Below are 24500 nucleotides of genomic sequence, written 5' to 3'. Positions count from 1 at the left end.
TTAGAATGTATTTTATTCATCTTCACGTTCTTGTGTCTTTCTCCTTTCTCAAAATTTCTCGATCTTACTACATTATCTTCTTACCTAGAAAATTTAAGAATTGTAAATCATATTAATTAAATTAATCTCTCTTTCGAATAATTAATCGTATAAGTGAAAAGATTGTAACTGCAGACCCTGACCTTAAATTAAATGTCAGCTACAATTAAAAGATTTTAGCAACATTGTGATCGGAACCATTGAAAACTTGAAACGACTGGCTCGGTCTGTCGTTTCTTTTTCAACAATCACTCTCGATCCATGTCGCAGGAATAACTTAAGGTTGGATTTTGCAATTTCTTCTGAAAGTGCCGTTTTCAGAAGAGGTTTATCGTTATCGGCGAGAGAACAGCATTGCAGAGCTGTTGCTTGCCGAGCCGCGAAAAAGCCGATCGTCCAGCCATGAAACGCGATTTCGTCGCTCCGACGCACAGTGCATCCCCTTCGATGAAATTCTGACAAAAAATACTTATCGGTTTCCTATCGAGTTCCCGTTCTGTATTATGGTTCGTAGAGAGAGAGAGAGAGATGTGGTAAAAATAAACTTTACGAATATCCACATACCCGAATATCAAAATCTGAATTTAAAGAACGAAATGAATTTCCCGCGAATTTCTGCAAGTTTTTATAAAATAGGATCAGTCTCGTGCTTTTGTATTTCCGTACTCGAGTAATAAATATAAATGTAAATATAACATATATATAAAACATATATATAAAACATATAACATATAATGTGAACTAAACATGCGTATATATTTCGTTATAAAAAAATACACACACACACACACACACACACACACACACACACACACACACACACACACGCACGCACACACACATTTATATATATATATATATATAAAATATATAACACATAAAAATATATAAGTGAACAAAGATGAAATAAAAATATAAATAAAAATGCACAACTTTCTTTAACCGTTATATAATAAGTATGCTATCATCCCATATGCTTTTTCCCATACATTTATTTAATGTCGAGACCGAGATAATTCCACAATATCGAGAAAATCGGTGAAAACTTCCTCCGATGACATAAATTCCTCCATGGAGGAAATGTATAAATTTCCAAGATGTCACGTGGCGGTTAATTCGATAAATTAAATCACAGGTGAGATTAACAGTGAATTTAATCATCAGACGTGTACTGTGTAAGTGCCACGTCTTGTTATCGAAATCGCCATCAATAATCCAACAGCGGTTCATTGGCCAACAATAGTCCGCGATGCGATTAATATCAATTTACGCGGAACTTATCGTATTTGCCGAGTTTTCGGTACGAAACGGAACATATATATATTTTCCGATAGGATGCCGTCCTGATTTACTTGAAAATACGTAATAATAATGTTTATTTGAAAATATCATCTTGTTATCGAGACGCTATCCTCGTATGTCGTAGCGTATCAATTTATTATTTATAAAACGTGCTTTAGCGTATACCGATCGAGTTTATCATCACATCGCGAAGAAAATACATTTTCCGAAAGTATCTGTTTTATTTAAAAATATGAAAAAGAAGAATTGCAATGAATCAATATGCACACATGAGAATACATTTATGTAAGAACCTATTTATTAAAATTTTATAAAATTTATATATAAATAAATTCTTTCAGAATGCAAATTTACTCTTGATTAAAGAAAACTAACTAAATTATTTCGTTAAAAGAAATCTTAGTAAAATAAAAGAAATAAATTTAAAAAATACAGCGATATAAAAAGATGTATAAAAAAATATTGATTTCGAGTTAATATAAACAGAAAATAACTTTTAAGAAATTTCGAATTTAAAGTGTCAAAAGATGATAACTCAGATGAAAAGTTGGAAAAATATACAGATTTCATGCAAAAAGTATCGATTATCCTTTAAAAAAGGTTGCGATATCTTCAATCATAATACCAATTAAAGTAATATTTGTAAAAGAGCTCGAACATTTTTGTTCGATTTAATAATAGCGTTCCGTTGAATATGCATTCCACAATTGCACACAAATACAAAATCGCACACTCTCTAAAATACACCATGCGTTCACCTTGTGGAAAAAAAAAAAAAAAAACAAATAGTAGTTCTGTGAACAAAAGCAAACTGCCTATTCAATGAGAAGAGAAAGGTGTCCAGATTTCCACGTTTTTCGTCAAAATTTTCGCGGGCAATCACCTCGTCGAATTTTTCAATCTTTCCCGGTGAGCTCGAATCAACGAATATCTCGATTTACGTACCGGATGTCTCAGAAAAAACGATCGTTCTTTCGGTCGTTCGAGAAATAACCAAAAACCGAGTCGAGAATATATTTTAATAATTCCAAATTAAAAATAATAAATATATTTCGTAAGTACAAATAGCTTTCTATTTCACAAGATAAAATTACTTTTTCTATGTTAAGTTAAATTTTATTTTTTTTATTTTTTTGATTATTATTTATATCAAATCAATCGTCAGGCAAGAACTCTTGTTCCCGCGCGATTGCATCCTCGTCTCGGGCAAAATTTAATTCCGATAAATCACGCGTCAGGTAATCGAAAATCAAAGGAAGTGTCCCCGAGATGCCTCGGTAAGATTCGCCTCAAAATTCAATCTTGCAGGCGACCCGCTGCAAGTGTCTCGGGACACCCCGTATACCATCCAACGTTCCTCCGCGACGATTCGGCAAATTTTTCAGACGCCACATCTCGCGAATGCAGACGGCACTTACGCTCATAAGGTTTCATTATGTGGCGCTCTTTCGCCGACGCGAACACATACGACTGCCTTTCCGACCTTTCGAGAGATCGATGTCGCGCCAGACGACATTTCTCGGACTTTTCACCACGTAACCATCCCGTGCTTTCCTCTTTCTCCCTGAGAACTCTTCCTCTCCCTCTCACTTTGCAAGCATGAGTAACAGCGTTGGAAGTGCGTCAGCAGTTTTCTTCCCACCGTTGAAGAATTGCGTGATCGAAGCGAAGTGAGTTGGAAAACCATTCGGACTCGTTTCCCGTGATTTCGCAAAAAAAAAATTGCAAAAAGCCATGCGGGATTGTCTCGTAAAAATAACGTACCGAATGTCTATTTTAAGAGACCGAAAAAGTGAATATTTTTTGAAAGAAAAAGATCTCTCCAAATATTTTATTTCCTTACTTTACTTTACTGCACTGAAAGAACATCTAATTTTTACTTGCTTAAAATTATTTTTCCTTTACTTCTTCAAATATTTTTTTTTTATTAATATCTTATTTATATTTAAAGTAATTATTATTAGATTATTTCCATCGATCTTCTTTGGAATCTGAAAAATCTTATCAGGAAGGATAATTCTCCTGTGTACAACAAATTATATTTTTCTTTTGTATTATTTAATAAATTTTATGTAAAAATCTTTTTTTTATTCGCTTTAAAAATTTATTTTTTTTATAAAATCTAATTTGAGTTTAAAATTGTATTGATTATAAGATGAAAATTATGATAAGTTAATAAAATGTATTCAAAAAATAGATTTTAAGCATATGATTATATCCTAAGTTTCAATTTGATTTACTAAAAGTTATGGTAATTATAAATTATTATAATTTCTTATAAATATTCATAAAAAATTAGAAGTGATTAAAAGTGATGAGTAGTTTTTAAATCATTTTAAATTAAAATTTTTAAAAACAATTCAAAAAAATATTTATGTATGATAAGGTAGTCAATACAACAGTATTTTAACTCGTTTAAATCATGTGAAAATTCGAAATATCCTTCGACCCTAATCTGTTCTTTAAAGACAAATGGTCAAGATCATAATTTAAGCCGTACGTATAAAATCTTATTCGATGTCAGAAAGAGTCGCCGATTGTCGGACGAATTACGCAGCATCATCTTGTCGGATTCACATTCGTCATTTAAGTCGACTGCATTATTCTTTCGTCGCATCGCATATCCGTCCCCTTGCCCCCTCACTCTCCCCCTACTCACAAAATCGCAGAGTCGTTCGCAAACATGCCGATCGCCATTACCTGGTAACCCTTGCGCTGGTAAGACAACTCAGCCAACCACTTAAAAATGGCGGCGCGCCATCCGGCGCGGCCCACGAAAAAGGAGCGATCAAAAGGAAAGGCGGGAGGGAACGTGAGGGAAGGGACATGAGGGTATCATTAGAGTAATGACGGACCTCGAGAAGAGACCGCAGAAACAGACGAGAAGATATCCGTGAGTTTCTTGCCTCGCGCGAACTCTGTTCGCTTCGTTGTTTTCGCTACCGTCGCCGCCGCCGCCGCCGCCGCCGCCGCCACCGTCGCCATCGTCGTCGTCATTGTCGTTGCAGGAATGGATCGCTCGGGGTGAAATGTTAGAAATGACTTGGAGGAGCGTACTTACGCTACTTGTTGACGTTATTATGCATGCGTCAACAGACACGCACCGTGATGTTACCGCGCGATGCGAGAGGGATAGCGGCGACTTTAATTAAATTTACTCGGGATTAAATCCAAAGGGTGATCGTTCCCACATTGCTGTGAATCATAGATCGGGAAGTTTTGAGTTTTCAATGTTCAAGTATTTTTTTTCCACAAGAGCGAAAAACACAATTCGATTCCACAATTCGAATGATAAAAAAAGGGGTGATTTGTCGGGAGCAAATCAAGGGGAGTTCTGCTTGAAAACGTAACAATAATGGCGTCACGAAACAGACAGTCATGCAATCCGGGCCTGATGCCCCGATGCGAAGAATCACGAGAGCTCGTGCCCGTCCCCCCGCGACGCGAAATAATCCGTTTCACCATTTCTCTTTCCCTCTCTCGTCTACCCGCACTCCCCTCTCTCTTTCTCAATCGAGGCCTCACCTGGCCGCGGAGTTTGTTCCGCTGTTATTACGTGTATAATGCGCGGCGCAGTGGGACTTTGCAAAAAAAGGTTAATCGACGGACTCCGGAGGCGTGGCGCGGTCGAGGGGTCCCCGCTGTCGTCGGCGGGGCCCGGCGGGGCCTGACGGGGCCCGCCGGGGCCCGACGGCGCGGCGGGGCGAAAACGCTTTCGCGGAACAGACCGATCGGCGGGATGTCAATTGAAACGACGGGAACTCGGCGATTTACTTTCCTTCGTCTTTTTTTACAACTCACTCCCTCCACCCCTCTTACTGCCGAAGGAAGCTGGATCTCCTTTCAACACGCGCGTCGTTCGCTCGTCAAATTTCACGTTCTCGACATCGAATCGCACGAGGGAAACTTTCCAATTGCGAAACGCTCATAAGTAGATGTTTCATTAAATTCTCGAAATACATTTGACTTTTCATTATCCTCTTCGAAAAACTAATTGTATTCTCTTTTCGTTACTCTACTTCATGACTTTTTTGATAGGCTATCAGAACTCAGAGCTCGACTTTCAAGAATATTCATAATAGATGCACATCGAATATCGAGTATTGCAATTTTTGCTTCCAAACTTAGGCAGAAACTTCTTCTACAAATTGTCAAATCATTTATTCACAGACTTCATCGATCGTTCTACTTTTTTTAACAACAACCAAATGGAATATCCAAATAATCGGACTTAAACAAAAAAAAATATTCGCTACTCAATATTTCTGCAATTTTTATAAAAATTTTTAGATCTCCGATTACTTTCGCTCTAGCAAATATAACGAAATTATAACACAACTAAATAATAACACATTTTCGGAATAGATTTACCTCGTGAAAAATTATGTAGTCTACTTTGTGGAAATTTAATTCGCAAAATTCGGAGTGCTTAAAATCCGTCGTTTTGCACGAGTCGACCAGCTTTAATCCTCCGGAGGAGAGAACTTTAATAGCAAAACGATTTCATCAGTCGAAGGGCTGCGATTCATTATTTCGCGCGAATAATCCTCTTTGCGCGCGCGGGTCCCTCCGACGTCACGTCCGTCGTATAATCGCAGGAAGAAAATGTAAATACTCGCCTTGCTCGTCTCGCTAACTGACGGGCGCGATTAAATCGTCGGGACAAATTAGCAATCAGTCTCGTTCCCGGGAGAATTTTCCCTCTACCCCGATTGAAGGAGATGTACGAGCAGTAAGACGGCCACGAGACCAATCGAGACTATCTACAATCAGGGTAAAACTAATCTCTGAATATTCCGAGATTCCTCTCGGAAAGAATCGAATAAAATCGTTTGCCCTCCCGTTCCATTATTATTCAATTATTACTTAAACCCTCCGTATCCCCGTTGGAGCTCCCTCCCTTTCCCGCTTCTCGATATCCTCTTATCACTCGCGCCCCTTCCTCGCCCTCCCCTTTCACAATCGGTTTTACTTTACGTTTTAATTTCCTCCGTTTTCCGCGCCACCTCCTGTCGTCGTAAAATCTATAAGGTAAAGTCGCTCGCAGTCGTGTTTAAAGACGCGCGACTCGTCTCAACAAACACAGCAGCAGTCAGCTGGTCTCCTTGTCTCTGGTTGCAGCTAACTTGCATCCCGCTAATACGTACGTACGAGGCTGCGTCGTACAGTTTGCATCGCGTGACTGTTTAATCATGCTACATTGTCTCCATATGGCGCGGTCATGCAACATGCATATGCGTGTCGCTCCATTCGGCTGTCATAAAACGTCGCAATGTTGCCTTCGGCCGTCTCCGGTTACATCCACCTGCACGTCGCACCTCGGCGCAGCAATGGCAGCAGAAACGGGGGATGAACGGGACGGAGGAGGGGCCGGGGGGGAGGGGAGGGGGAGAGGAACGATTCGGGACACCGGACGTGGCCACTAATTGGAGGACTGGTTTGCGGGACAATTTCGAAATTTCTCCCCCCGTGAGACGTACGTTTGCCCGACTACCTTCGTGAGAAACGCGATACCGAGCGCATCTGCGACAAACGCGCGATTACGCAGATGGAATTTCGAATTATCGCGCGCAAAAACCACTGTTCCTCTCTCTTTCCCTCGGCCCCCCCCCCCCCGTCCGCCGACGGCGCCGCGAAAGAACCGCCGTGCGACCGCAATAATTTGCCCACCGAGCAAAAAAATATTCGATATATATAACGATAATTTACGATAAAAGAAGAAGAAAGTTATCTTCTGGCGACGAGTAGCTAAATTCGTATTTCTCCTCTTCATCGGAAATTTTATTTCTAAAAATAATCATAAATTTTATTGCTTTCTATTAGCTTTTTTATTGACTTGATGATTGGTCTTTATGTAATCTTTCAATCATTTTTATTTTTATAATGAAAATTATGTCAACATTTATGATTCTAAATTGTCAATTTATTGTATCATGTCTCATTTTTTTAATTTGTTAAACTGTCAGTTTTGACTGCTGAAGAAAATTCTGTGTAGTCTGAAACGTTTTCAGTTATTTATTTAATACTTTATGTTCATAAAGTCAGTCACACTTATTTTTAATACCTATTGTTTGCTCCTTAGTTAGTCTTTTCTCTATATCTCACATTGCATACGAGCATTAATAAAAATTTTATTAATTTCGATTTTATCGTCTTTTTTGTTTCAAAACCAATTCTTTTTCCGTCCGTATCGATGAGTATAAATATTTATATAACGATATGAAAAAAAATCAGCGCTCATCGTCACGACGTTCCTATCGCGCTCTCGAGTGCAGCTTTGTTCCAACGGCTGCGTCGTCGACGAAGAGAACGCCGTTTCACGGGTGTTAATTAAATTTAATAATCCGACCTCTTGTGCGCGCGAGTCCTCGAAATTCGCGAATCCTTCTCGTCCTCCCCCGCCCCTTCGGTCCCGGACGCACCCTCGTTTCCGCTTTCCAGATGGGTACCCATCCTCCTTGTAAGTTAATTCGAGTCCTTATCTCAAGTCCTTATCTCAATGGGCGTCATCAGTTCCGTCATCAGTTCCTCAAGAATGTGAACTTTCGATCCCGAACGCGACGAATGGAATTAATTCTGGAACGCGTCGCCGTTGTTCGATCCTGTCAAACCGAATATCTCTAAACGAGATTTTTTTTTTTTTTCCATAAATATACACATGCAACGCTTTACTTTGGTCCACCTAAAATACAGACTCGAGAAATAAGAGAATAAGCGCAATGGAAAATAAAGTACATTAAATCGATATAATAAAACTAATCTTTTATTTCGTTTTTATTTCGCTTTTCTAATATACCATAATTTTCCACTTTTCATTCGTTCCCCCGTTTTTTCGCGCTGGAACGTTAGCTGAAAGTCAAAAACATCACATCTCCCGAAAATTCTCTTCTTTGTTAATGCACATTTTTTTTTTTAAACATTAGACTCTTTTGAACCTGACGATTTTGAACTTTCGTTTCTGTTTACGTGAGCACAACATTTCATTTCCCTTATTTCACACGGAAAAAATAGTTTTGCGTTGCAGGTCATGACGGATTGATAAAGAGTTTACGTCAGCTTGCAGCATATGGAATATATTTTTTTCTGTGCATCTCCGCGATTTTTCCTCTTTCTTTTTTTTTTTTTTACCGTGCACAATGTGCCCCCGGGAGCGTCCGTCGATTTTTATATATCTTTCATTATGTGTTATTCTCCCCGGAAAACAGCCCGGGATAATGGAGTTCCGCCGTTCCGCACTCCGCATTTCTCGCACTTATTTTTAAAAGAGTGCACGACGTCGCCTGCTTGAAGGGTTATTGTTAAGATAAATCTCTCACTCTGTCCCCCCTTACCCTCCGAGCCGACTCCCCTTTCCGGCTCTTTCCGGCTTAACTCAATTTCCCCGGTGCCGGCGCGAACCACCACCGGCTCGCCGCTGATGTAAAGTCTAGTTTACACGAACAACGACGTTCGGGCAACGCACGCGGGGGTGAGATGTATATACAGCCAGCGAATCCGACCACTAATTAAGAGACGCGCCGCGGCTCGTTCGCGCTCGGGGAATTCGGGATGGTCTTCCTCTCTCTCTCTCTCTCTCTTTCTCTCTCTTTCTCTCTCTCTCTCTCTCTCTCTCTCTCTCTCTCTCTCTCTCTCTCTTCCTGAGAGACGAATGCGCTCGTTTCACGAACGCGTATTCTTCGGGGAGTCCATTACGCTACCCAACACAACCCACCGCAGGATAACACGTTACAACGACGGATTCTTATTGTCTTGCGGGTTCCAAAACGATCAACGGCACTTGTTTCGGATCCAGACGCTGTGTTTTTATATTTTTAACGCGACATCTAAAGTACATATCTTATTTTCCTCATTTTGCTCGCCTGTTGCTCAATGCATCTAATAAAAAGGGGCTAAATATAAAGTTTTATTTCAAAAAAAAAAAAAAGAAAAAAAAAAAAAGAAAGATTATTCTTAGAAATTTCATAATATCGGGCAAGCTAAAGTAATTATTTATCGAATTATTTAATTTGTCTCACTTTTTCACTTTTTAATTTGTTTTACTTGCTCGTCGCTTTATCAAGATTAAATATACGAGCAGTTTCATTCTGAGGAAAGAGATTATTTTTAAAATAACTTAATAATAACTTATAGTAACTTACAAAAATATTCTGTTCATTTTTTCTTCTTGTTCTAATATTTTTAAACAGAAATTGTTCTTAAAAAAATGTATATAATATTATATTATATTATATTTCATGGTATTGAGCAATCTAAAGTTAAATAATTATTTATCAGATTATTTAAAATTTGTTTCATTTTATTTGCTCATTGTCAAAATATACATTGTATATATTTTATATATTTTAAAGTTCTTAGGGTACGGATTTCTGAAGATCAATAGTGGCTTTTCAGATGTATACATTTAAAATATAATTAAACATTTTTATTAACTTTTGATTAATTTCTTTATTAATATTTTATTAGACTACTTGTACATGTTCTCAACTTTGTATTGTTAATTTATGTCATAAATTTCAAATATGATTGAATCCTAATCTTCAATTTGGGAAAATAAAAATTATATAAAAATTATGTAAAATTATACAATCTAAATTAGATAGACAAGTCAAAATAGTAATTAAAATATAATTAAAATAGTAATTAAAATATAAAAAATTTAAAAAATCTAAAAACAATACATTTTAAGTACATATTTTGACATTATTTATTTAACAGCTTTATTATAAGAGGATTTGACTTTGTTCAATATGAATTTAATATAAAAATTTTTAAATTTAAAATAATGGACCTAATATGCCAGCTTCATAATAAAAAAATAGATAAATTTTTACCAAGAGATAAAATGCTTTTAGGTCGTTGAATTCAAATATGATGGCAAATTTCAACAATTATAAATAATATATTTAAAAAATAGATTCTTGTCCTTTATGTGTAATTAGAATTTGCTGTAATTTAGAATAGTGCAGAAATGCATAATAAATGCAAAATAGCAAGAAGTTTCTATAGTATCTCAATATTATTTTTATTTTTTTCTATGTTTTCTACATTTGTTTTATTTCTTATTCGTCAGATTCGAGAAAAAGAAAAATGATTTAAGGCATATAATTAAATTGAAGGTTATTTTTTTGTATAATAGCGAATTTCAATAATAGCGAATTCGATTTTGGCGCACAAGTGCCAACTGAGTGCTCCCTCTCTCACTTCTATCAACATTGGTAAAAGCGAGACAGACGACACTCAGTGCGCCCAATCGAATTCGCTATAATTATTTATACCTTCTTATATTTTGATATGACAACCGTGTAGAATAAATTGATAAACTAAATAAGATACATGATATACATTAATAAATAGTAAAGTGAGCAATAGTAAAGCAGGTCATTTACAAGTTTCTATTTGAGAGTGGATATAACTAGCCAGTAATAACATATTGATAAATCGGCCAGAGTATGGAGAGACAGACGTAGAAATTATTTATTACATCAAAAATAGAACGGTGCCATTATAATGGCTTTCCATGGTTCAAAAGTTTTTATTTTTTTAGTGCCTTTATACATTATTTTGTGTCTTAATTTTAATATCGACCGAGACATCGTTTTTCCAAAACATGCACATAAACCGATTAACAATTTCTAAAGTTACAGTTAAATTATTTTTCTTTGCGTAGCTTTGTTTTTTCTGTACTCTTTTTTATGTAATTTCTTGAACAGATCACTTTCCATTTTTAGATATATCATAGATATCGATTTTCTTTCAACGTCGGTGTTTTTTTTTTTTTTTTAAATTACTTCACTACTACGTCTACGGTAAGCGGAATAAAAAAAAATATATGCTTCGTCGAAATCTTCGACTTACCGGGACACCCTGTGCTGCGCTATCCTGCCGTGACTGGGTAGTGTCATGTTGCTGTCACTTTTCGACCAAGTGACAGAATTCTTAGCATCGGGCAGATCGACCTTGCCGAGATAAGCCTCGCAGAAGAGCCTCGCTGTGCCTCCCAGGGGCACCAGCTGCGAGGTCGGTCTATAAGTGGGCAAAGGTTTCCCAGTGTAGACGCCGGACTCCTCATCTGAAATTCAGATTACGGTGAATATAAATTATAATATCTATAAATGCATGTGTGGGGGAGGAGGGGGGGGGGTTTGTATGCGCTCAAATCGACATATATAAATATATGAGTAATGCGTGCGCATTACTCATTTGCACGTTTGTCTAGAAATTTAATTCGCTGTCTTATCTTCGGTGGTACTTAATAGTGCCCGATGATTAATGATGCTCCTTAACGTTAAGAGGATATAACGAATCGTACGAAAAATGAAGATCACTTTAATATACGCCTCGCGTTCGCCGCGGTCCCCGCGTCGCCATGAATTACGAGTAGCCTGCATTTACCGTGATATATACCTCTCCGCCATTTATTGTGCCACGTTTCATCCCCGCGTGTTCGTATTTAATGCGAAAATACTTTTCGGCGGTGCCTTTCCATTTCTCGCTCCGAGGAGATTGTAAAAACTACTTATCCAACACACGAATTTTTTCGGATCACAACTTGAAAATTGAAATTATTCTGAAAACTGATAATTTGTCTAAAAAATATAAAGTTGTCAATAATTCATAATTTTTTTTTAATATTTAACGTTAAACCGATAATTAGTTTAATTAATAATAATAAATATTTAATTTAGAATAATTTAAATAGTAATTAATAATATAATATAAATTAAATTTTTAATTAATTCTTATTTAGATTGATATAAAGAATTACTATTTTTTTTTTTTTTGTATACGTAAGTAGTAATGAATAGTAATAAATAGCAATTATAAATGTATAAAATTTTAATTAATTTTAACAAATTTCATTAGAAGTGCCTTAAAAGTATCGCAATTTTTATTACTTCCATCACACATTCGATTAATTAAGTTAATTAGCTAAATTCAACGGAGTTTGAAACGCGCTGTAGAGCGGCATCGAAGTGCACGGGAGTGTGTAGACATCGAGGGCATCGAATGAAAGAAACCGGCGGATAGTGGATGGTGGATGGCGGAAGGTCACAGGTCGTTGAGTTGGAACGGCTAGAGAGAGGAAATGGAAACAGTGTGCATCGGGACGCCCGGATGGGTAATTCAATCAGCATTGACGCGCGAAAAACGCAAAATTTAACAACTGTCTATTAATCGAAAATGTAAAAAATGCGCATATGAAAAAGGCACTTACATTGGCACTTATTGACCATTGTTGATTAAAATTGATGAACGCGACGCCCGAATGCTCGACGCTCGGTGCCATCTAAATTATCGTTATTTCGAACATTTTGAACATTTTACGCTTATGGATGTTTTATGATATCAGCAGAGTACTCCGAATATAGATATACAATTATGTGTATTATGGTATATCCTCTGAAATGTGTCGAAAAATATCACGTGAAATCAATGTCGTAAATTCCGCGTTTCATGAGGTCTAAACGAGAAGTTTGCGCGCGGGAGATCAACCTGGGAGATGTATTTTTTAATTACGTCTGCTCCTACTTGCGAGATAAATGAGTCTCCGTGCAGCAGCAAAGTCTTATTAATTTCGAGAACACATTATCCTCCTCGCGTATACCCATAACAATAATATATAAAGATATATTTACCTCCCAATTGCTCGTACGATTTTTTTTTTATTTCCAAAACCGTCAACACGAATGATTAAAAATAAAACCGATATAGTTTGTGCCAAACTTATTTTTTAATAAATACGAAAATTGTTCCACTATAACAATGGAAATGCACAAAGGATCCATCGCTCTTCGTACGAGCGAACCGTCAGAAATTTCGAGTCCCGCGAGAGAATCAAACCGCTCTTATTGATTCGCTCGACGTCCTCGATTTTATCAGGGCACTCTATACTCTTCGCGGTTCTCTTGATTTGAGAAACTCAGATACGGCGAAAGGGCGCCGCCAAAGAAGTTTCGACCCCATTTCGGAAAAGCGCGATGCATCCAAACTATTCGCCCGCGCCGTTAGTATGCGTCTCTGTGCGCCTCGCCGCATCCGGCGACGCCGCATGCGGCATGCGGCATCCGGCCGGCCGGATGTTCGGATACAAACAAACTGCTAACTAACCCCTAGGACTGTCGGAATTATGATACATAGGCTGCGCATCCCTGTTACCCGCGGCCATTGCTTTAAACACGAATGTTTGCCGGTGACTCAGTTCGGATTAGGTTAGGATCACGTTGATTTAGGGTTAGGTTCCGGATAACATAACAATCTCAATGTATCTAACCATTTTTTCCAACTCTCACATATATCCATCATATCCAAAATAATCCACAGAATTAGAGTCCTATATAGAGAGAGAAAGAAGCTACGTCGAATTTCCACTATCACTTCTAATATAGTTGCGGATCCCCATTGTTCCAATATCCTTATCTAATTGAAGCAGCCATGTTGTGACCACAGCTGTTTGCACTGCTCCAATATCATCAAACTCCGTCAGCGTGAAGTAAGAAAATAAGAAACGATATAAATTAAATGAGTGATTATGATTATGTGATTGTCTATTTACAACAATAATTATAATATTTTAATCTAATTTCAAATTTTTCTTTCTTTATTCGAATTCTTGTATCTAAATATAAATGTCTGTGGTCACAATATGGCTGCTTCAATTAGGTAGCGGTATTACTAATCAGAAATTGCGACACTGATATCGCTTCTTTTATTACAATTTTAGACCTCTACACAGAATAAATTAAGTGATTACATCCCGATTATTGCAAAAGCTTTCAGAAAGGTTTTAAAATCACCTCTACATTTCACATTTTACAAGGTGTAACAATTCTGAAAGGATTTTGCAATGTGAAATGTTGCAACAGTTTCTAAAACCTTTCATATGCAGTAAATTTGAAAATATTGCAGAACTGCTGCTAGAAGGCGTTCATTTCTCGTATATATTGCGTATAAAATTTGTCGGATTCTTCATGATTAGAATCACTATAACTAAAACACAAAAATACTATAATTATATCTTTTATCTAGTACAAAACGTGATTGTGTCTTTACAACAAAGAAGCTCCGTAGAGCACAAAAACATTTCAGAGAAATCCCAGAAATGTTTTTTCTAATGGAATTAAAATGTCTTATAAATATTATAAAATATTATAAAATGTTCACAAATCTTGCGTTTGAAATCTTATAAAAAAGTAACCAAAAGATTTGCAACTTTTCTGAAATATTATTTTTTTAAGGATAAGAATCGTGGATATTTTGCTATAATAAAGCTGTGTCAGAGCTGCTGTAGAAATATTTTTGAGATATTTCAATTCCACATTAGTGAAATATTTCTAATATTTCTAAATCTCTAAAACATTGATATGAGATTAAAAAAAGAAAGATAAGACAAATATGATAATTCTATTTTCAATTAAAACTGATACTTAAAAATAATGAAAACAAATTTTTTCAAAGCCTGCACACAATTCAAATCCAAGTTTATAGATGAGATAACTTGAGAGAAGCTTCGTGTTCCACGGCTGCGTCGCCTAATTTAACCTAAGCGTGAACACAAAGTGAATGAGTTTTCAAAGAGTGAAAGACAAGTTCCATTAGTCGGAAAGTAAAGTCGGTACTTGAATATGCTCACTTAGGTTCGCAATTAATATCGCATAATCGAATCACGGCGACTTGAGCGCTCCTAAATTCGGCGAATTGCCGTGAGTGCCTTCAAAGCGGTCGCCATTTTCGAGAGCTGATCCTCGTGGCGAGGCTGCTGTAACGATTTAATTGCATCCCACGGTGGGGTAGGTTAATTTCGTAAGAGGCCAGGTTAGGTTACATTCAGTTAAGTTCACTACGCGATAGCGGAGATCGTAGGACATATTGACGATTTCCAAGATGGCGGCGACTCGTTTCCTCGTCATGGCGACGGAGCAAGACTATTAATCTCGTAAAGCTCTTGCAGCTTTACGCCCTCGTCGATATTTATCGGAAATCGGCCAATTTGTGCTCGCCTAACAGCCACGTCGTCGTCCGTGTAAGCCTCTATGGTTCCATTAAGTCATCCAGATAAAATATTGACAGAATCTAACCTAATCTGACCGATACGTGGCGTCTAGAAACACGATAAATTGGCGATTGTTAAATGGCATTGTGATAATTATGGAAGTTACTTAAAATAATGAATTTAAAGCAAATTAGGTTACTGATATTAAAAATGATAGATAAAATTTCAAGCGGTTTGAACCTCGAAGATTTTTATGAAAAAGAATCAAAATGACAAAACATCAACAATTTCAAAAATTAAGAATTTTGCTGACTCTTTAAATTGTAACTTTGTTGATTAATTTCTAGATATATAATTATTTATTGATTTCGGAACAAAAGAAGAGTTTTCGGTACATTTTATGTCCTATTAATTTTTTACAAACATTACTTTATAAAAAATATTTCTATTTTAATGTATTTCATAAGAATTCATCATGTATTTTCTTTTTTGATTCATAATTCAAAATGGCTTTAATGAATCAGCAGAAGCTTTAAATATCTAAAAGAACCACTCAAATATGTAGCCATATTTTTCGAGCTGTTGAAAATCAGTCTGCTCTTAATAAAAGTTTGATCGAGTTGGTGGAACGATAACGTGTTACTTTGATGTAAAACTTTAATAAAATCTATTGCAGTAAGTGTTATGATACATATATGGAAGAATTAATCGCAAGATGTCAGATAAAATGATGTGATAATAACATTTGTTGCTTAAGGACTAAAGCTGATTTGATGAATAAATTATACCTAGAATTGTGACGTCTATGGTAAATTATTTTCAATGTCAATATATTTCACATTAAAAGAAATATAAAGTTTCAAGAAATTTAGAAAAAATTTTAAAAAGTTGATATATTATAATTAAAAAAAAAATTATATATTGATATAAGCCGAGTACATGTTAATAAACAACAACGAGAAACATGGCCAATTCCTCGGCAAGCAGAGTCTTGATTGCTAAATCTCTTTTATATGAAATAAATTCAATTATATTACCAACTACTACGTGCCACTTAGTTTAGCAGACTTTCAACGTAGTGGTTCTACAATAATTCGATAATCAAATATCTTGGTATCGACTAAAATCCCTTTTCAATTTTAAATTAATATAAGTTGGTAATATAATTATTTGAATTTATAAAAGATTTAGCAACCAAGACCCTGTTTGCCGTGGAATTGGCCATGTTTCTCGTTGTTGTTAATTAAAAAAAAATTATAATTTCGAAAATGTTGGTAGATATGCCCGGAGAAAAATGCATTAAAATAAATTTACAAAAATAATATATTTTTCTAAAAAAGTCATGTTCAATCTCAAAATTTAAAAGGTATAACAATGTCTTGAAGAACCACAACTCCGAAATCTCAGAAATTAAACAATATTCCGAAAGATCGTAATTCCAACATATGAAAAATGAGACATTTCGAAAAATTAATAACCATATCAAAATCGTCGAAATCGTCAAAATTCAAAAGGGTGTGCTTGAGAAGATGCTATTAGTACTATAAAGTACGAAAACGTTAACCAACATTGTTCGTGAGGCTAATAACATGATGATAGCAAGGCTCCATGAAATGTAGCCATTATCGCATTATTGTTTTGCCTTTTATTCTTCTTTGAAAATAATAGTTTATAAGATAATATTTTTTGATTTATGATCGAAACTTTCATTATAAAAACACGTCTTGCGAAATCAAAATTCTTAATCTTTCACAATTATGTTACAAACAGATACTTCTTGACTTTTTCAGTTTCACACAATTACGTTCTCTTCCTGCGGCTCCTCTTAAAAACTTCTCTCTTCAGACGCGTTCGCGTTTTGAGTCCCGACGTTTACCGCCACTTCACCGTAGCATCGCAGATGCTGTATCCGCCATTGCTACGTGATCGCGTCTTAAACGTGAATGAGCCCGGCGGACCAGAGCGAGTGCACGAGCGCGAAATTAACGCAAGGCGAATCGCGTTCTGCACGGAGAAACGACGTAACGATCCGCGTAACCTGCGGACCGATAATCGAATGCAGACGGCTTGATTAAATCACTCCCCCCCCCCTCCTCCTCCCGTTCCTACGCCGCGAGAGCCCACCCCCCCCCTCTCGCCTCTTCTCGTGCCTTACTTCACCCTATTAGCCTGTTTCATCCTCTCTCTGTTTCTTCACCGCGTTACATTTGTGGGTACACGACTGTCGTGTGTATGTAACGTGCGTTTCCGCAGAAGCGGATTGACACCCTTTCATCTTCGAGTGGGACAAGTCATACACGAATCGAGATTAAATTAGAAAATTGAGAAAAATTAATAGCGCGACGAGACAAAAAAGAAAAACCGTGAAAAATAATTCAACGTAATGCGGTTTTTCTCGATGGCGCGGAATAAAATGTTGGAATAAAACCGGACCGCGAATGTAAAATCATAAAAAAAAAAAAAAAAAAAAAAATTGCAGTTGAATTCGAAACGAGAGACATCGAGACGAAAAGACCTAGAAAATAGAGTTTCACTTTTTAGCGAACGATAAATGATATATCTGGGCTGTAAATAGACGTATCACATTACATTTTACGACGAGTTAATGTCTACGTCTTACATCAAGGTAATTCAAGGAGGACGTACGTAAAAAAAAAAAAAAAAGGAAACTCTAGGAACACTAGGACATATTATTGAGAGTTTCGTCTCGCGGATAAAATATCGATAATCGATAATTAAGATAATTCTTCGCATTCCAGAATTGCGCTCATATTCCTCCACGGTGATGTAATTACAAATTTACACGAAGCAGCGGGCGAATATTTTAAAAGGACGCCTGCGCGCGCGGTTTAACTTTAGCCCGACTGATTTCTGAATCGCGCATGTAATCAATTTTAAGCAGACATTTTTTTAAATGCCATTTGAGATGTTCATACGATGCAGGGGAGTTCACGTTACAGTTCTGGCCCAGTTTCGCGGTCTGGTTTACCCAGTTTCTGGAGGAGGGAGGGGGGGGGGGAGGGAGAGGAAAGGGAGGATCGCGCCGAAAGCGCGTCGCTGCGCGAAAGTGGCGAGTCAAAAAGCTCTCTCTCTCTCTCTCTCTTTCTCTCTCTCTCTCGCTACGGACGGTCCATCTATCCCCGGAGGTGTCTATTGCATACAAATGTCCGGCTGGAGACAACCGCTCGCGCGGTTGTGGCCAGGACAGGCTCGTAATTTAGCGTTTTCCAGGGCTGCCCGCCGCGGCATCGCGCATCGGTCGCTTCGCGATGCGCCGCGCTCGAAAACCGACCAGGGCCGCGACCGGACGCTTTCTTGGAACGCTCGGCAATATGCGTGGCACGTTCCATAATCTGTGGCGAGATAATACGGAGAGCGCCGCTATCAAAGACGGACGAGGCTGGGCTCGCTCGAGCGAGCGACGTGGATTGGAGCGACGGGGGAGGGGGGGGGGGGGATTACAACGTCCGGCGGGGAGCCAGGCGGAAAATTCAGAGAGGGCGGATGACCGACGCTGGGATAGAGGTAGAGACCTAACCCACTTCCACTTTGATTAAGATTGAACTTTATCTAGTTAAATTTATAATGCCGAAAATGGAATGCGTATGGATACGTGTGTGTGTGTGTGTGTGTGTGTGTGTGTGTGTGTGTGTGTGTGTGTGTGTGTGTGTGTGTGTGTGTGTGTGTGTCAAGAGGCGCTTAATGCGCCTTTGGGACGCGGTGAGGTATTAAATTATTGGGAATACGTTTGGAAAATTAGAGTAAATCTTCGTAGGAATATAATCATAGTAGGTATTCGAATCTTTCTCTAAAGTACGTTAAGAGTAGATAATTTAATACGTCAACGTGTTATTAAGAAACGCTCACATCATAAATCGCTCTTTATAAAGATAGAAACCTGGAACAGGAGCCTTCCTATAAATATAGAAGAAAGAGGGGTAAGATGATGAAGTGAATAAGATGACGATTTGCTAATATTTCTCAGGCTAATAACACAGGTAACGAGTCAATGCCAAATTTAAAAAAGGTTTTTAAATGATAATAAATAATCTATTATAATTTGATTTTAATCTATCAACGACAAGAAATAATATGATAAGAAATATATTTTGATTTTACCGTATGTAATTTTGTGGTATTCTTTCAGAAAGAATTACAATTATAATAAATATATTTTCAGATCTTTCTCTAGAACTACTACTAAAATAATATGTTTAAAAATACATATAATAACATATTATTTTCCATTTTTCATTGTAACATTTTGCTAAATGGATAAATAAATATAGTGACTATGAGGTAAGATAACAAATGTCATAAAAAATTATATAATTATAATTATTTTTATTCTGTTTCTGTTTCTGTTTCTAGTTTAAGTTATGTAATTATAAATAATTGTTATTTTTCTTCTTGTTTAGATTTTATTTTCTTAAAGTTATATTATTATAAATGATATTTTCTGTTCATAAGTATTATTTTACTTACTATTTGTATTTTATTATATTATTCAGGCATTGTAATAACAGAATAATATAAAAAATTCGTAAAAAAATTAATTTTTAGTAAAAAAAAATAGTTTTAACCTTCATCTTACTAAAAATCATCTTACATATGGAGCAATGACGAAATTGACAGGTCCCCGAAAAACGAAATTTACATTATACAAACTTCTAATTTATTCATAAATTTCAATTTTTACAAACGATAGTCAAAATTTTAGTTAATAAAAAAAATTAATCATTATTTTTACATCGCCATGAAAATCAGGATATAAATCGACAAACGCCATCTTACTCCTTCTTCCCCTACATTATAAAGGCTGTTTAAAACAGAAAGAATTCAAGAGCCAAATTAAATCCACTGAGAAACTCTTATTAAGTTTCCGCTCTCTGGAGGGGGGGGGGGAGGAGGGAGTAAAAGTTAAGTTCAAATGAAAAGAAAAGAAAAAAAAAAAAAAAACAGGAGATTATTTAGATACCACGTGGGAATAAGTTCCCGTGACGAGCGCGGTTCTGTACGTGTTGATTCATTTGTCAGCTCGTTAAAAATTCGTAGGATGAAAAATTCGTAGGCACCTCGTGGTGCCTTCGCCAGGGATGCCTCCCACGTCCTCCTCCGATCAATCGACAAAATCCCGCCGATTCCGCCGCTACGCTGTACCTATACGACCTATCGACCTATCGCCCGACCGTTGCGATTTATTTCCCGCGTTTAATATCGCGGCGATGCGAATCGATACGGATAGTATCCGTCCGTCGGCCGGCGCAATTTATTGATCGGAGCAGCATGAGCGCCCGCCTGACAACGTAAACGGATAGGAGCCCTTTTACGTCATGATGCATGTGGGAGAGTGTCACGTGCCGGCGAATTCGCCGATACCTTGTTGCAAAGTGTACAGGGTCTTCCTTCCTTCGAGGGCCGAGAGCGAGGTTGCGACCGCGAAGAGAAAGGAACAAAAAGGAAAAAAAAAGAAAAAGAAAGAAGAGATAGAGAAAAAGAAAAGGAGAAATCGCCGGCCGACGGAACGTCAGCCATCATTGCTGTATACCTTCTCTTTCAAACCGTGCGATTTCTACGGTTAAAATGCTGGAAAATACGATACGTATTTTCCTCGATGAACGTCGACTCGACTTTTCCTCAGCGGGAATTTAACAGGTGCCTCAGTTTCTTTACTCCGCGGAGATGTAATTTTATTTTCTTAGACTTCCTCTCGAATTTTTATTTTCTTAAGGGGACTCGAATAAAGTATATCAGTTTATTAAGAAAAACTATATAAAATATATAAAACATGGAAAATATATATATTTTTTTATTGTTAATCGTTGATCGACTACTAGACGGACGGACTTTCAGCTTTCATTAAAATATCATATCATTATAACAAACTATGTACCTATATTTTTTTCTCTCTTAAAAGTATATCTCTTCAGAATAAGTAGCGATTTTTTCTTTTTTTTTTTTCATGTATATCAGTCAAGAATATATTAAACAAACAAAAGAATAAAAAAAAAAAAGAAATTATTAGATTCCTAAGATTCTGCTTATCGAATATTTCTTTCTATTATTATTACGAACTTTTCGTCCAATAAAACTTCAAATATTATAACAATTTTATCGCATTTAATATATAACATAATTTTTTACAACGGTCAAAAGATTATATAGTTTACAGCTTTCAATATGTTTTATTGAAAGCCGCACAAGACGTCTGCCTTCGTAATCCGTCTGAATTCGCGGAAGATTACGCGGACTTCGACGCCTAATTTCCACGTGAATGGCGCGTCTTCAACACTGATAGGGCCTTAATGCCATTCGAGAAGTTGCTAACCCACTCGAGTGGTTGCGCGCGGTGGCGAACACGGAATTTCGATCGCGTCCTTTTCCCTCCCCTCCCCTCCCCTCCCCTCCTCGCCCTTCCCCCTCCCCCGCCTCCTCATCTCCTCAACCTCCTCGGAAGTGCTCGATCGGCGAGCCGGCGGACAATGCAAACCGAAGTGACTCCAAAGCCGTCGGCTCCAGAAAAGGTCTCTTCGCGCAGTTGATCCAAAAGTTTCCGCGCGGCCGCCGCGCCGCAAACTATCGACGAGGCAAAACAGACGGTTCGAATAAGGGAAGTTTCCGACGATAAAACTGTCGGCGCGCTTGGGAAATCCGGGGCGAGCTTCCGTCGTATCGGGGGGGTTGTGTTTCTCACAGCGCGAGCGGCAGAACAGAGTGGTTAGGACGGGGTAGATAGGGTAGGGGAGGGGGGGGTTCTTCTTTATACGAAGAAGGGTTTGAACAATGGATTCAACCTGTAAGTGTAAGTTACTAAAAACTATATTTATCTTTCTCTCGTTACACACTTCCATATTATACACGCAAAGAATTATTTTTCCACCATCACAACTATTACAGGGACCATAACTGTTATGTTTACTTTTCAAAGCTTTAAGGATCAATGATGTTAAAGGGTGGGGGGGTGAGGGGGAAAGGATGGGTTTCGGATTCTGATCGGAATTTTTACGGAGAAAATGGGATAATGATAATTTTAGAATCACGATTTTTTTTTTTGTTTGCAAAATCGTGATTCCTATATCTGCAAGTCGCGTATTTATCATTTCAGTCGGTTCCGAGAAATGTATAACGCAATTCTCACGCAGGCTTATCCGATCGAGATTATTCTTAACGAAGAATTTGTGTTTATTTTATCATATCACTTATCACATTAACATTTAATGTGATTAAATTCTTAGAAAAGGAAATTTCCAAGAGCATCTTAAAAAATTGGAATTTTTCTCTTTCACTGATTTTTGCACTTGTAAGTATTGTATAATACTCGTGAAGGAAAAATAGGAAAGATTCGCATTGATGCTGCTTCCTGTGCGAGAAAGAATAACAAAAGCTATTTACGTAGGAAGCTGTAAGGGGGAAATTTCAACTAAGGCGTCTCTACGGTTGCCAAGGATGTGGAGAGGTACACAGGATACGCCGAGAACCGATTCCCCGAGGAGCTTACGGCTTGTGGACACAAGATACCGCATGAGTCGTGCATGTTATTCATAAGTTTCTACAGGCTATCTCAGAAATTGCACATTCTAGAGCTTCTCTTGACTACGGATTCCTTCGGCATGACGAAGATAATCTTTTTCAGCAACAATCGAATAATATGCCCCGTCGTTTTTGGCGCGATTTACAAATATTTGGCGCAAAAATGTTGCATTAAGGCTTAAGGATTTTGTGGATTATCTTATCTTACATTTTCCTAAATGTAAATAGATAATATAACAGCAATTTTGCCGAGAGAGAGAGAGAGAGAGAGAGAGAGAGAGAGAGAGAGAGAGATACACATGCTTTATCTGTTACTATATATCTTTTTACGAACATTATATTTTGTTGTTTATATTGTTATAATTACATACAGTAAATTATCATTATCATATATTTATTATCCTGCGCTCAAACACGCGTATAAAATAAAAATAGAGTAAAAATAAAGATCGAGAAAAATTTGGAAAATTGCCGCGTCGTCTAACCTCTTCGTATATGATCTCGTGAGAATTTTCAGCAACGCGTTTCCGTGAAATTTTCTTACATGCAAAACGGTGATGCTCCGTGGAATCCTAATGATAATCGCGGAATCAAACTTTACACCTGCATTTGCATACAATCAGATAGAATATCTTTGTTTAGGCAAATTTGCCTCTCCGTAGAAATTGTCGCAATGAAATTCGTCCCCCGAAAGGGCGATCGAGAAAGCCGAGTCGAGTTTCAGTCTGATCACGTTCTCGTGTGCCAGGATCAAGGAGCAGCGGGGAGAGAGGAGGGCGAGGGACAGGGGGGGGGAGCGGGGGAGGGGGAGCGGGGGGTTTCTCGAGGATTACAGCTCGACCTGGACATACGACACCTGAGCGCACGGACCGAAGGCAAACAGGTGCATTGTGCGAGGGTGCAGGATGACAGCCAATATAACGCGCCTATTCCTTGGAAATTCGCGTTCTGGACTTCCGCCGCCCGGATTTTCTCTCGCCGAAATCCATTTCGGCGTGCCATTTTATATATAAAATTCGACACACCCTCGATTTACGTCGATCGCGTGTCAAAAGGACGAAAAAAAATTGAATTAAATTTATACCGTCATATTGGCCATCATATTGGTTCATCATACATATCGATATATCGATATCGTTTTATTTTCGAGTGAGGTCGTATCGGAAAGCTGTATCGACGTCATTTTGAGAAATTCGTGAAATTTTAAGGCAGATTCAATTCCTACTGAAATGGGCGCTATCGATTATAGAAATTATTTTTACGATTTCCCTTTCGATTTTACGTGTGTTTGCCGATATCCCGATTTGCGCGCCCATGGGAAATATTTCATTTTTAGTGTCACTGTAGTTCGTTCAACTACGGGTATGAGTTTCTCATATAAGGAAACGGTGCGAGCATTAGAACTCGCGGAAAGTTCGCAATTCGCATCAGAGTGTGGAGTCGTGTCCGGAGAGTGGACCCTCACGAATTATGAAGTTCATTTATGGCGACTCATTTATGGTCGCACTATCGTAACTATCTCGTCTCGTGGCAGCGAGAGAGAGTTTTATTAGATGTATCGAGGCGCCACGAGGGTCCTCAGAGCGAGGTTAACGGCCAATGGCCTCATGGGGACGTTAATCAATTAACCGCAGCGGCG

The 24500-nt window shown here is 37.6% G+C and overlaps 1 protein-coding gene across 1 annotated transcript in view; it reads right to left on the bottom strand.

Annotated features, from left to right (window-relative positions):
* LOC105426417 (interleukin-1 receptor accessory protein-like 1) overlaps positions 1 to 24500 on the bottom strand; it is a 187284-nt gene that overhangs the window by 32582 nt on the left and 130202 nt on the right. Inside the window, exon 3 of the mRNA XM_089073602.1 lies at positions 11197 to 11410. Coding sequence (XP_088929728.1) covers positions 11197 to 11410 — 214 coding nt within the window. The remainder of the gene's footprint in view (positions 1 to 11196; positions 11411 to 24500) is intronic.

The sequence above is a fragment of the Pogonomyrmex barbatus genome, unplaced genomic scaffold (genome assembly GCF_055798465.1).
Source record: "Pogonomyrmex barbatus isolate J1 unplaced genomic scaffold, ASM5579846v1 scaffold15, whole genome shotgun sequence".
Taxonomy (NCBI): domain Eukaryota; kingdom Metazoa; phylum Arthropoda; class Insecta; order Hymenoptera; family Formicidae; genus Pogonomyrmex; species Pogonomyrmex barbatus.
This window is presented reverse-complemented; position numbering and strand designations above follow the sequence as displayed.